The following is a 13,081-nucleotide window of genomic DNA, read 5'->3' on the forward strand; positions in this document are numbered from 1 at the left end:
CCAAGGCTTCTATGAATTAGAAGGGAAATAGCGGCCATGAGACTCACACTTAGGTAAGCAGGGCCCGCACACCGCGAGCCGTGCCCCGCTGCGAGGGATGTCATCGCCTCACCTGGAAGCACCTGTCGCGACATGGCGGCTGCCAACCGGAGCTAAGCCCTCCCGGTCTGAGACTAGGAGAAGCCGTAGATTTTAACCCGAGGATCCTCGCAGAGAGAGTCCCCGGGGCCGCCGGGCTGGGGCGGACGCCGCGGGGCTCCCCTCAGGGCGGAGACCGGGGAGGGGGGGGTGTCTGCCCCGGGGTCGCTTGGCGGAGGGGGGGGAGTGTCCCTGAGGGGAGACCCCGCCGGGAGGGACCTCCATTCATTCATTTATTCATTCATTCATTGATTCCTCCTTCCCCCGCTTCTCCCGGGGGAGGGACGAAGGCGGGTGACCCCCAGCCCTTCGGCCGGCGGGGGCGAGGCCGCCCCTCCCTCCCCGGCCGCCCCACCGCCCCCCTCGGCGGCACTTCTTTTCTCTCCGGCGGAAGGTTACGGGGTGAGGCAGTCGGTAAAAGGTCTCGGCGGCCCTTAAAAGGCTGCGCGCGGAGGAGGGGCCCCGCAGTCAGGGCTGAGGAACTGTGAGAGGCGGGGGTCGTGTGGGGCGCCTCGCGGGAGGGACGGCCGCTCGTCTCGATCGTTTTGTCGTCGTTGTCGCCGCCATGTCCCGCGAGCCCGAGATCATGGAGTCGCAGGTGATGTGGGAGCCCGATTCGAAGCGTAACACCCACATGGACCGGTTCCGCGCTGCCGTGGCCAACAGCTGCGGGCTCCACCTAGGTGAGCGCCGGGCCGGGGGCGGGCGGGGAGGCCCTCGGGCGCTGGCGGGGCTCTGCTTCCCCGGGGCTGGCCTTACCGTGCCTGTCCGTCCGTCTGCCCTTACCCCAGAGACGTGCTCTGACACCCCCTGGGGCCTGAGGGGACCGAGCGGTCCGGGCTGCTAGCGTGATGCTCAGCCTGTGCCTGATGCAGAGGCCTCCGGCGCAGCATCTCGCGTAGCGTGAAGGTACGCGCTGTTGGGAAATGCAAACAGCTTTATCAGTGACTGGTGCTGCTGCTGGATGTCAGCCCAGGCGGCGCCGGCATTGGTACCTGCTGTGTGCTCCTGACCGGCCCCGGCCTGTAGGGGATTCCTGGGGAGAGCAGCAGTGCTGAGGGGACTCAGTGTTTTAAGGGATTCTGGGAAGGAGGAATCACTTCCCCCCCGTGGCTTTGAGGTTAAGGTAAGCCTTAATGTCGTGCTTTAACAACGTTTGTGTGTGAGACTTAAAGCTGCATCTCATCTTTGATTTTGATCAGTGTGTCTCTGTTACTTAAGTATGCTGGGAAGTAAAAGGTGATGTATAAATTACTTCAGTGGTGGAAGCTAAGGTTTTTTGCTGTGCATCTGCCTACACTCTTGAACTTCAAGCCCTGCTTCATGCTCATTTGGAAATACCTATATGGCTGTGAATAGGAGTGAAGCCCTCTGACTTGAGAAACAACCTGTCAACTTTGAATTTACCCCTGCTTTGAGTAGGGGGGTGGACCTCTAGAGGTGTCTTTCAATCCAGATTGTTCTGTTTTTCAATGACTACTCATTGGAGATGGTGTTTGCAGGTACTGGGATTCAGTGGTGCTGATTGTGTGGGCTCATTCACACCATGAACCAGGTAGACTTTAGGGCATGTGGGGGTCATACCCTCCAGTTCTGACTGGCTTGTTCCATGTTGTCTGTTCTCCCTAAGTATTTGGGGACCAGGTTGCTTGTGTAGCTTTCCTGTAATCATTTGTCTGAGGAATGGAGGGAATAGTTTTGGTAAGTGGCCTGACAAGTTTGTCAGTCCAGTATTAATGTCTGTGGTACAAGCAGAGATGTTCTGGAGTAGCAGCAATGTATCTAGTGCTTCTAGCAGTCCATGTCTGGAAAACAATTGTGCACCTTGATTGGGGATTTAATATGTAGGTATGCTAGGTCATTAGTTTGGCTGCTGGGGATTTCACATTTGAACACAAAAGTATAGTGTTTAACTTTCCTGCTGTATAGGTAGCGACTTCCTACAGAATTTAAGCTAACTTCTGAGGAGAAATGTCATATAACTGGTATTCCTATGATCCAGATTTAAAGAAGTTTTAGATGTGCTGCCTATGTTTATGGGCTGTAACAACAAGAACTCTTTTCACCCCATTTTTAAGTGGCTATCTCCAGTTAAAAGTGGATTTCTGTGCATATATAGAAACCTTTGTCAGCTTCCATTAGATTTGAACTGATGTTTATTGGTGTGTGTGCTATTCAACAACAAAGAATGGATTCTTTATGTAACATCAAGATGTGGACTCTCTGAGGAGAGCTAAGAGCAATACAACCCTTTAAACAGCATGGTTCTGTCCGACCCTGAAAGTACAGTAGTGAGATGTGGTATTTAATTGCTGGAATAGCAGGTTGGTGCCCTGAAGGACTTGCATGCTAAAGCTTATTTGGGGACAAACTGTTCTTATTGTAAGAAAAAACTGTTCTTATTGTAAGAAATCAAATTTGTGGTGATGTGCTCTAAATCATTTAAAAAGCTACATGGAGTACAACTGGTTTTTGAAGGAGATGGGAGCTTGAGCTTTCCTTTGGTAAAGTCTTATCCCCACACCAGCTGATGTGCAGTGTACAGAATAGCAAAGAGTAACTTGGGTGGAGTGTTAAAAAGAAGGTAGGAGGCTGAGATTGAGGCAATATGTAGGCAGAAGTTGAGTTATGGAGAGGAGTCTTTGCCTTTGTTTCTACTATGTCAGTAATACCTAGAGCATAATCTCCCATGGATAGAACAGATTGAGTGGAGTAAGATGTGAGGGAAAAGACTGGGTGGGGAAACAGCTGCAGTGATCAAGTGTGAGTAACACTGTAGAGATGGTTTTGAATGGTTTTTTCCCCTCTTGTAAAGCTGGAAGATGACTTCCTTTATAGGAAGAGGATGCAAAGATGACTTCTGAAGCAATCAGATTGGTAATAGTATGACAAACCAAAGATAATTGGAAAAAATGACTTGAAGTGTCTAGCTCAAAGCATCAAATAAGAAATACAGTTGGTAGAGCAGGAAGCTTACTGCTATCACTGGTGGCAGACAGTCATATTTAATTTGGTTGTTGGCATACTGTCAGGCAGCATGGACATGACTTGGGAATGTCACTTTTAAGCTGGTGATGAGAAATCAGCTTCAGTGGGTTATACCTAAGACTGTTTCACACACTGAATTTCAGTATTTTGCTTGATTTGTTGGGTTTTTTGGTGTGCATTCCTCAGGTTACTTCATCTGTCTCACAATCATGTATGACTTAAATGGTTTGCTTCCATGTTTTTTTGTCATAATTTTAATATCTAGCTAGTAAACATCTTGTTTCACTTCATGCTGTTTTAGCATGAAAAGATTAGGTGCAATCTGTCAGATCCCTTATTTATTGAGGGATAACACATGCTTCCTTTGTAACAGTGATGTTGATATTACAGTTAGATAAGGAGTGGATCTAATCTCCATGTTACTGTGCTGTTTGAGGTTTTTGGTCTCAGTCTAGAACCATACAGCAAATGGCTTATGTCAAGAAGACTTGTTTATCTTTTGCTGTGTGAAAGTATCATGTTGATGATAGAGGGAGTGGATGTGTCAGTGAGCAGGACTCTGTCCTACTGTCTAATCTTAAGTTTCACTGATGGGGGAAGAAGTTGCACAGAGTTATTAGAAAAGGTCCATCTGCTCAGGTGTTTTAGCAGACTATTTCTGTTGATGCTGTAGTCACTTCCCTTGGACAGAGAAGCGTCTACTCTGTGTGATCAGTTTTATCTTACTGATAGTTTTAGCCACAAACTTTCTTTATCTGGGTTATCTCTAATTGTAGTTTGTTTAAATTTCTGTAGTTCCCTGCATAATGCTAACAGATCGCTATTACTTCTAGCCAACTACAATGACTTATACCAGTGGTCAGTGGAATCCTACTCAGACTTCTGGGCAGAATTCTGGAAGTACAGTAACATCATATGTTCTCGCCTGTATGATGAGGTAAGTCAGTATTTACTTTAAATGGTTAAGTGCAACACAAAGGCAAGATAAGCCAGTTTTACAATCAATCTTTTGACCTGTTCCTGGAACCTTGGCAAGGGATATCAAGAATCTGTCAGGTATATTATCTTGAATTTCCTTGTGTGGTGCACGGTGGTGTCCTGTTGCTGGTACACTTTAGGACAGTCAAATCCTCAAGTTCCATTGTCTTAAATGGTTCTGCTGTATTGTCCTTGTGGCCATGTGCTCTCATATCCATTAGGAGTCCTGGCTGCTTGAGAGGAGTCTAATAATACAGTGCCTTCTGCTTTTGGATTGTGCTGGTAGGATATCTTGATTTTGTAAATGCTGGCATGCAGTCAAGTTCACATCGATGTTCCCTGAGTCAGCTTACCTGATAAGCACATCTGCTCCACTCCAGTTTTGTAAAACTAGTTATGGAAGACTCTGCAATCAGATGTAGGCTTGAAATATCTCTGAGGGAATGGTAGTGTTTGAATGCAATCACAGGTGAAATACCAGACCATGCCACAGTGTTGCTTTGAGAGAAAGGTGGCTTTGAAGCTCTTGCAAATGGAGGGCAAAGCTGGAGCCCTTGTCCAGTGCTGGTGTGGGATATCAACATCACCCTGCAGTTTTCCATCTGAGGCAGATGGACTAATTATTTCAAAAGCTTGATGCAGAGGAACCTTCCTGGGCCTTAAAGAGAGGACTAGACTTGTGTCTTAGTCCCTGGAGGGCATCTGTTCCAAGAACACGCAGAGTACTGGCAGTTCTGAACAGGGAACTGGTAAGCTGCTTCTGTCTCTTGTCTTAAAAATTTCTGTATAGCATGCTGGGATAGATCAAGTATGATCCCACAATGAAATTGAGTACTCAGGTGTCTTAATGTGACCCACCCTTTCAAAGAGTGAATTCAGCAAGAATTTAATAACTACCCTGCGTTTTGAATATGTAGTCTGAAGACTGTGAACACTTAATCTTTTTTCTGTAGATGGTAGTTCAAAATCTGACCAGGTTGTACTTGGATACTGTCTATTTTCTGTACTTATTCTGTGTTGCTAACAAGGCTATCTTTCTAAGTTTCCACATGAATGTAAATTGTCCTGAGCAAGCAGTTCAGAAGAGCTATTTTTATATCCTTGTATCTGTACTGAGCAAGCTGGACAGTAACTTCTTGTTCCCTTGCCTTACAGGACTGTTACTCCTGGAAGTCTGTCCCTCCAGACACCACCAATGGCTGTTGAACTGGAAGGGAGACTGAAGCAGGCAATGGTGGTCTAGAAATAGATGTTTGCTGAGGATGAGCAGCAAGAAAATGGGGGATGTCTAGGAAGGCTCTAACTAGACTACTTTGGGAGCTTCTAGGCCCTGCCTGCCCATTCCACAATGGTCTTGCTGTGATACAAGATCTTAACAGGAGAGGCAGAGTCATCTGATAGACAAGTTCTGCAGAAGAAGATATTTGAGTTGCTCTTCATGGACATTGCTGTTTGCCTCTAACTTTCCCTCAGTGTCAGTGTAGTGTCAGCTTCAAGGCTTGACTCCAGCTTTGCTGCCCCTCAGAGCTGACTTGCTGTTAGTTCTTACTGTTGGTCCATTTATCTCAGATGTCAGGAAGAAAGGCTGGTCACAGTAACTGAGCTGTTCTGTTGTAGCTAAAGAGCTGGGAAGTGTGAAGTGTCTTATGATTTGATCCTGGCTGCTTGTTGGAAGTAAGCATTATGCTTTGAGGAAAATCAAATTTTTTCATGAACCAGAGTTGACTCCTTTGTTCCCAGCCAGTGAACACAGTTCCTAATTTCACAGGTTGTTCTAAGGAAAAATAATTGTAGGCAGCCAGTATATTATTTAAACTTAGTAAAGGTTTTAAGTGCTTGATGTAGACAAGCTCATGTAACTCTGTAGCAATTGATATCCATGTCACTTCTGAAAAGAACAAAGGTATTTGCAGTATACAAAGTGATCCTGGCATGGCAGCAGGTGTGTTGATACATCAAGTTACAAGTAGCTGTTGATTTTTTGAATGAAGAATATAGTCTAAACTTCTCTTTTTGCTATGAGAAGCACCTGACTCTTCCCTGTGGATGAGAGCATTTTGATGGTTTCTGCTCTCCAGCTTTCCATGAGCCATGCTGCTTTGCTCTTCAGGTCATACACAACATCCTGCGTAGTGCAGTAAGGCAAGGATTATCTGTCTCATGGTAATGGTGAGATGTATTCTCAAAGGTATAGACTCTGCTTAGGGTAAGCAGAATCTCTGGGGTGTGATAATGCATGGTTATAGCACAACCAGCAAACTGCTGCAAGGAGGGGAAATGCAGTAGAGGTGAGGATAGAGGATACTGCTAATGTGATGCTTATTCATAGCTACTGAGAACTGGGAAGTGGTCACTGAGCTGCTGTGAAGAGCAATGGTGGAACAGGAGCTGGTGGCAGGGTGGTACAGGTGATACTTGGCATGTTCACCTGACTGCACAAATGAGCCTTGTATGCCTTGGTGCTGCTGTGAGTAGGAGTCAAGCCTTCCTCATTTAATGAGGACTGCAGTCAGCAGTACTGTAGACTGCTTTTTCCCTTTCCTGTAGACTTGCTGAGCATTTGTTGGGACTGTATGAAGAGAAAGGCTTGTTGCAAAGCTCTGCATTTTTATAGACTTGCTGGAAGTGAGATCTAGCTGGGATCTTCCACTAAATTAGCAGACCTTGGGTTTCTGTTGCTTGCTGAGAACTTTGCTCTATGGGAAAGAGAGGTTGTTCATGTAATGAAGTACCACTACCAAAGAGTGGGCTTAACTAGGACTCATAGGCATTACAAGAGTAGAAAATAATGGAGCATCAAGTATGTGAATCCATTTTCTTATGCTAGTGGAGCTCTTTGAAGGCGTGTTCCACTTCAGGAAAAAGTTAGAATTGTGTTAGATTCTGTCCTGGAAAGTGTTGAAAACATTTTGTTCACTTTTCTTGAAGCTAAGGAAGTCGGTAACGAGTCAGTTTAAAGAGTGGTTTCTAATTACTGCAGTAATTAATGTTGGTATTAAAAAAATATTTCTGTAGCTGGAGTTGATAAATTTTAAATGCTATAACTCAGTTCTGTTACAAGCAGAGAAATATACTTGGGTTCCCATGTTAGAAAATTAATTTGAAATAAATAATACAGTAGAGAACATTCACATGAGTTTTGACTTTTTATAAAAATTAATTTTAGGATTGTCTCCACTAATACATACACTGCACATCTCAAAGCACAAAAATATTAGGTTTTCTGGAATGGGAGGTATTTTGAGCTCTATCTGGCTTTCAGAAGAGCCTTTTAGTTGGTCTGGAAGAATGCTGTTTCTGTAATGCTTGTGCTGCCCATGAGAGAGTACCTGAGGGTATAAACAGAAGCTTTCAAAAACACAACTGTAAAATAAAGTTCCAATGTAAAGGTTACGAAATACATGTGCTGCCGGGCTGTTGACTCTCTAAGCAGTGGGCCATTTGGAAGGAGTTTATGTAACTTTGTGGCTAATGCAAGGGACTCTTTACCTGTCACTATATCTGTAAAGGTATAGTCTCAACTGTGACTTATCAAGGGGTAATTTAATATTTAGAGGGTTAATTAGTTAGGGGGAAGTTGGTTCAGCTGAACATATTTTTGTGACTTGTTTTTATTGCACTTTTCAATTCTTTGTTTTAGTCCTAAGTGAGGAATTAGTTGATATGGGCTTATTGGGTTGTTGAACCCTATTTTTAGAAAAAGTGAATCAAGGATGGTAGAAATGGGCATTCTCATGGTTTGTAATAAAATATTTTAGTTGTAGAGATTATTAGCAGTACTTCTGTATTCAGAATGGAGCTGTGGAGTACTTAAATGTTTACTGCAACTTAGTACTGAAAAATGGAATAAAAAGCCTGAACTCTTGACTACACAATTCACTTAGTCTAGACTTAATTTGAATTGCCATTGTTGAAGTTCCTTGAGGCTATTGCTGGGGAAGAATAGGTACTCACACTTTCCTATGCTTTGATTTTATTTTATTTTTTTTTGTGAGGGAGGCTGGGGTGTATGGGCTGGTAGAGCTGCAATGTGCTGTGGCTCAGTCCCTGCTCAGGATGTTCCCAGAAGCAAAACACCAGCGTGCACTGGTTTGTGTGTATCTTGTGGTCTGGATGTAGTCATAATGGTTTGCTTCTTTTGTGTGTTTAAGGCTGGTCCCAAGGTAGAACTGTTGGCAATGAACTCTTTCTTAGTTTTGTTGTCTTTGCTTGTAACAGTTGAAAAACAGTTAATCTTTCCAGGCCTGTAATTACAGGATCTAATGTCTGTTTGCCGTCTGTAAGCTGGAAGAAATGATTCTTGCCTAATAGAGTGTATAAAGAGCTCAGAATTAATTAGCTGATTTCTGTACAATGCTCCTAAAAAGAAATTATATTACAGTTTTCCAGGAATGTACTGTGTTTTCTTTCAGGTGGTTGATACATCCAAAAGTATTGCAGATGTCCCAGAATGGTTTAAAGGTAGCCGTCTGAACTATGCAGAAAATCTTCTGAAGCACAAGGACAATGACAAGATTGCACTGTATGCAGCAAGTAAGAAGGAATTAATGGCTTGTATTTCTTTATAGTTCACAGGACTCGGCCTTAAAACAGCTCTGCTTTTTATGAAGCCTTGAGGCTTCATAAAAGGTGTGTGAGGAGAAAAGAGGAAAATAAAGTCAGTAATTCCGCAAAATCTATGGTATAGCTCTGCAAAACACAGCAAAACATGCTCTGGGAATGTAGACAATTCTAAAAGTCTTTGGCAAACTAACAAGTTTTCTTTGAATGTGCTGAAGTGCATCAAGGTAGTGGAGATCGTGCTGTGTTTAGCTTGAAAAGTGAGTGATGCTGTTATTTCATATTTGTCATAAACACTATACTTGCCTTCAGGAAGAATCTTGGCAGTGCTGCTTGATACTGTCTCTTCCTGCCTTTTTCCTGTGCCTTTTATCTTAGGAATACTAAGGGCTATGTGGGACAAAAGTAGGAATAACTCTGCTTTTGATACAGAAAGGAAGGATGGTTACAGGCATGGAAGAGTTGGAAACTCACTTCTCTGGGATGCTCTGTCTTAATTTTTTTATTAGACTGGAGAAGATTTCAGTCTAGTAAAATCTGGGTATACCCAGAGTGAGGATGGTAATGTGAAGACAATATTCCTATATCTGCTGACTTTGGTAACTTAAAAAAATTATTTTAATCTGTTAGATGGGATTAGCTTCTGCGCAGGTGTGTGAGTGCTTCCTTAGGGAGTTGTGCTCTGAGCTTCCCTTCTGCTGAACCTAATCCTTATAAGCCTGACCAAGCGGTCATGCTTCTTAATAGCTTAACAATAAACAATGCAGTCTTACAGCTCATTAGCAGAGAAAATTATGCAAAACTATGGATTGATCATGTAGGTATTAAAAGTCTTGGTTTCTGATTTCTGATGCATGGAGATGAGTTTTTGGATTACATATGTATTACTGTGATTCTGATAACTGTAAAAAAAAGTGAGACAATAGAATCATCTTCTGTAAACTTACTGCTGAAGAAGAAATACTTATCAGTTGCATTTTACTGCTTAGAGGTATTGAAAGAAACCTCTCTGATCATATATATAAAAATCAACTATCAGTTCAGAGAGAATGGGAAAATCTGTGACCCAGTTTTGGTGTAATAAGAATCGATCTGGTGAAATCTGATAGAAATGAGGCTTGTAACAGAATGCTGGCTTCAAAGTGATGAACTCATCACTTTCAAATTTTGAGATCATTAGAAAGGCTTCTTATGTATTATTTAATGGAGGAAAAAAATCAATGTAGTTAAGTACATTTTGTGCAACAACTAAAAGCCAAACACTGATTAGTAAGTCAACCCTAAATGTAGAATTGACATGATTGATTTGTTAATGTTAAAAGCTAAACATGCAACTTGAGGAAAAAGTGGAGTTAAATGCTTTCAGTTCAAATTATTGAAGGAATTATTATCAACCTAGTGAATTATTTAGTTTAACATGGGATTACATTGTCCCTGTAGATCTTGTTTCTTGTTAGGAAGTTGTGGGGTGTACCAGAGCCTTACTGCTCTGTCACATAATCACAAGTGATAATACCAGCAGGAGCAAAATTACTTTCCAGTTGAATTCTGTGTCATTCCTGGAGTGAACATACTTCTCTGCAGTGAACAGACTTCCACCTGCATTTCTTTTCATGACCTTCTGCTGTATTTAATCTTCTTAAGATCTCTTAAGTCAGGGTATTTTTTGTTAACCCCTCACTGCTAGGTCAGAGTGGTGTTCAGGGAACCTGTCTCAGATTCATGAGCTCACTGGGTGTGATTCTGTGGGAGCAATGTGGGTCTAATAGAGTACTGTAATGTAAGTGTAACTCTACTAAACAATTTCACTTGTCACTGGCTCCCACTGAATCTTTTATTTGTGATTCCCTTCTCCTTGGGGCTTTAATCATGGTGCAAGATCAGAATCCGATTTTCTGTTGTCCTGTGGGAACACACAATCTGTCAGCAGTCCCTGCTCAGCTGAGAAACTACATGGTACATTGACTTCTGTGTTATTTCCCATCACAACCTGCTCTTTTGCTCCATGTAGGTCTAAATTTACTGGGGTAGAAGTCTTAAGAAGGCAAAAGAGTAAAGATACTGTTCCCTGCTTAAGGAAATCAAACTGATGGTAGCTGTTTTGTATGGACCTGCTGTACCAGGGCACGCAGTACACTTTTGTGACATTCTTGGTGTAGGTGTTTTCATAAGAAGTGCTGGATACTGGAACCAGGACAGGCCAGCTGGTTTGCAGGAGTCCCATTGAGGAAGTACAGGAAGGGACCTTTAAGATGACAAACTTTGCCTTTCATAACACTTAGATTTGTTCATTTTGTTTCACGAGTGATTTAATAACAGCTTATGTAACATCTGACATTCGGTACAAAAATGAAAACACCCTGCAGATCTTTTCAGAGATGAATGGAGTCCAGTTTAGTTTGTTTGCTTTGTGGTATGTTGGCAAATGCAGATGTTTAAAAATCGTATTGAAAGTCAGACCTTAGTTAACTAGATTTTCTAGTCAACAGTAAGTTGTTGTAATAGAACCTGAAGCTGGCACCTTGCTGCTGCTTCCTAGATCTAATAAGAAAATTGAGAAAAAAGGGAAAATGAGGTTGTTCTTTCCATGTAAGAAAGTAGCCTTAGTGAGCGCAATCTAGTTATCATGAATGCTCTGAGAACACACCTTTTGCCAGTGAATAGTTTGCATTTTTGCAGATGTGTGTTCCTGTCTTTAAAAATGTCCTGGTGCCTGCTGAATGAATACTACTGATTAATACTTCATTCACATTAAAAATTAAACTTAGTATAGCATAAGAGGAACTTGAAAAGCAAAAAGCCTAATTTTTAGTGGAAATTCTTCTCCTAAAATTGCTTTGTATTCTTTATTTTTCTAGAATTAGTTGTTTGTACTAGACTCTTATGTTGCAGTGCATAATTTGACTGGTTGTTTTAATCTTTCTTCAGAGGAAGGCAAAGAAGAAATCTTGAAAGTTACTTTTGAAGAACTGAGACAAGCTGTAGCTTTGTATGCTGCAGCCATGAGGAAGATGGGAGTAAAAGTAGGAGACAGAGTTGTGGGTGAGTAACCTTTTTTTAAAGGACAGGAGGTGAAGTTTTCTGGAAATACACAAGTGAGTAGCCAAGGTTATAGAAATATGAAATACTATTTCACAGAAACATTCTAAAGGCTCTTATGCTGCTATATTTACATTTGTACGAAATAAGCTTCTAGAGGGAAGGAGCCTGGATTAGCCTGTGAGCTCTCTAGCACTGGAGGGGGAAGAAAAAGAAAAAATCTCATTCATAGCTTCACTAAGGTCTGCTTCATAAGCATTCCATGGAAGCGGAAGTGATGGAGACTTTGCATCTAGCTGAGCCTTGGCTCTCAAGGTCTGCCAGATTGACATGGGGGCAATGTTGGAAATTACAGTCCCAGGTTGGTTGTTCTTGTGCCAGCTGGCAGTTAATGACCCTACAGCCCCAGGTAATGTGATGCCCTGCAAATTGCAGTTCTTGAGGAATGGACTTGTACGACCTTCTGCCACCAGTGCTTTTGAGAGTAGTGTCTTGCAGAATGGTGACAGTGGACAGCTGGTGAGCAGTAACTGTGTAAGTCATACCAATGCAGAGCTCAGTAGTTAGAACCCTGTGATTCTTTTAGTAACTCACAAAAATTTCTAGAGTAGTATTTCCTGTCATAAGATGGTCATGTGGATTTTTTTATATAAACAGGTCTTTTGTCTTGTGAACAGCCTGTGCAGTATACAGTCCAGGCATAAAAAGGAGTTCCTGGCCTCAGACCACTTATTTCTAAATTGCTGGGTTTGATCTTCCAGCTGAGCTGATTCGTCTCCATACTTCATGTGCTCTGTGACATACTCCTTTTAGCTTTGTCATTGTGGTGCAAGTCAAAGCTGCAATATCCTTGAAGCTCCTTGATTCCTACCTGGTAGTTCTGATGCGCAGATCAATCTTACTACTGGAATCATGTGTTCTTTGAGCAATACTTGGCCATTATCCGAAGTATGTGTAAATTCTTATATGATGCAAGCCCAAAGTGATGAAACTGGTTTGTTTTCTGCATGTTACAAACTTGAACCCATGTCTTCAGAGACAGAAGGGTATGCATTACTATTTTTATTAGAATAGTATTAAATTAAAATATACTTGTTCATTTTTCATGCATATGGTATGAGTACTGTATAGAATTAATAATTGAACATCTAATTATCACAGTTAGTGGCTTGTTTTTTTTACAGAGAAGTACAGCTAAATCTTTAATTGGCTATGAATCATCTATCAAAATCAGGAAGGCTTGTCTGAATAAAGATGAAGTTAAGATGCTCTAATTTTGTCTCCATTTTCAATCTTAACACTGTCAGGCTTGTATCTGACAACTTGTTAAGCAGCTACAGCCTTTGTCTGAAACCAAACCAATGAATAGGAAAACTTG

At 42.1% G+C, this 13,081-nt stretch overlaps 1 protein-coding gene across 1 annotated transcript in view; it reads left to right on the forward strand.

The window, feature by feature from the left end:
- The first annotated feature begins 612 nt into the window (after positions 1–612).
- Positions 613–13,081, forward strand: part of AACS (acetoacetyl-CoA synthetase) — a 41,405-nt gene continuing 28,936 nt past the window's right edge. The window contains exons 1-4 of the mRNA XM_014965300.1: positions 613–821; positions 3,960–4,063; positions 8,517–8,637; positions 11,593–11,706. Coding sequence (XP_014820786.1) covers positions 704–821; positions 3,960–4,063; positions 8,517–8,637; positions 11,593–11,706 — 457 coding nt within the window. The 5' untranslated portion in view covers positions 613–703. The remainder of the gene's footprint in view (positions 822–3,959; positions 4,064–8,516; positions 8,638–11,592; positions 11,707–13,081) is intronic.

Source organism: Calidris pugnax, unplaced genomic scaffold, assembly GCF_001431845.1.
Source record: "Calidris pugnax isolate Ruff unplaced genomic scaffold, ASM143184v1 scaffold32, whole genome shotgun sequence".
Classification (NCBI taxonomy): Eukaryota; Metazoa; Chordata; class Aves; order Charadriiformes; family Scolopacidae; genus Calidris; species Calidris pugnax.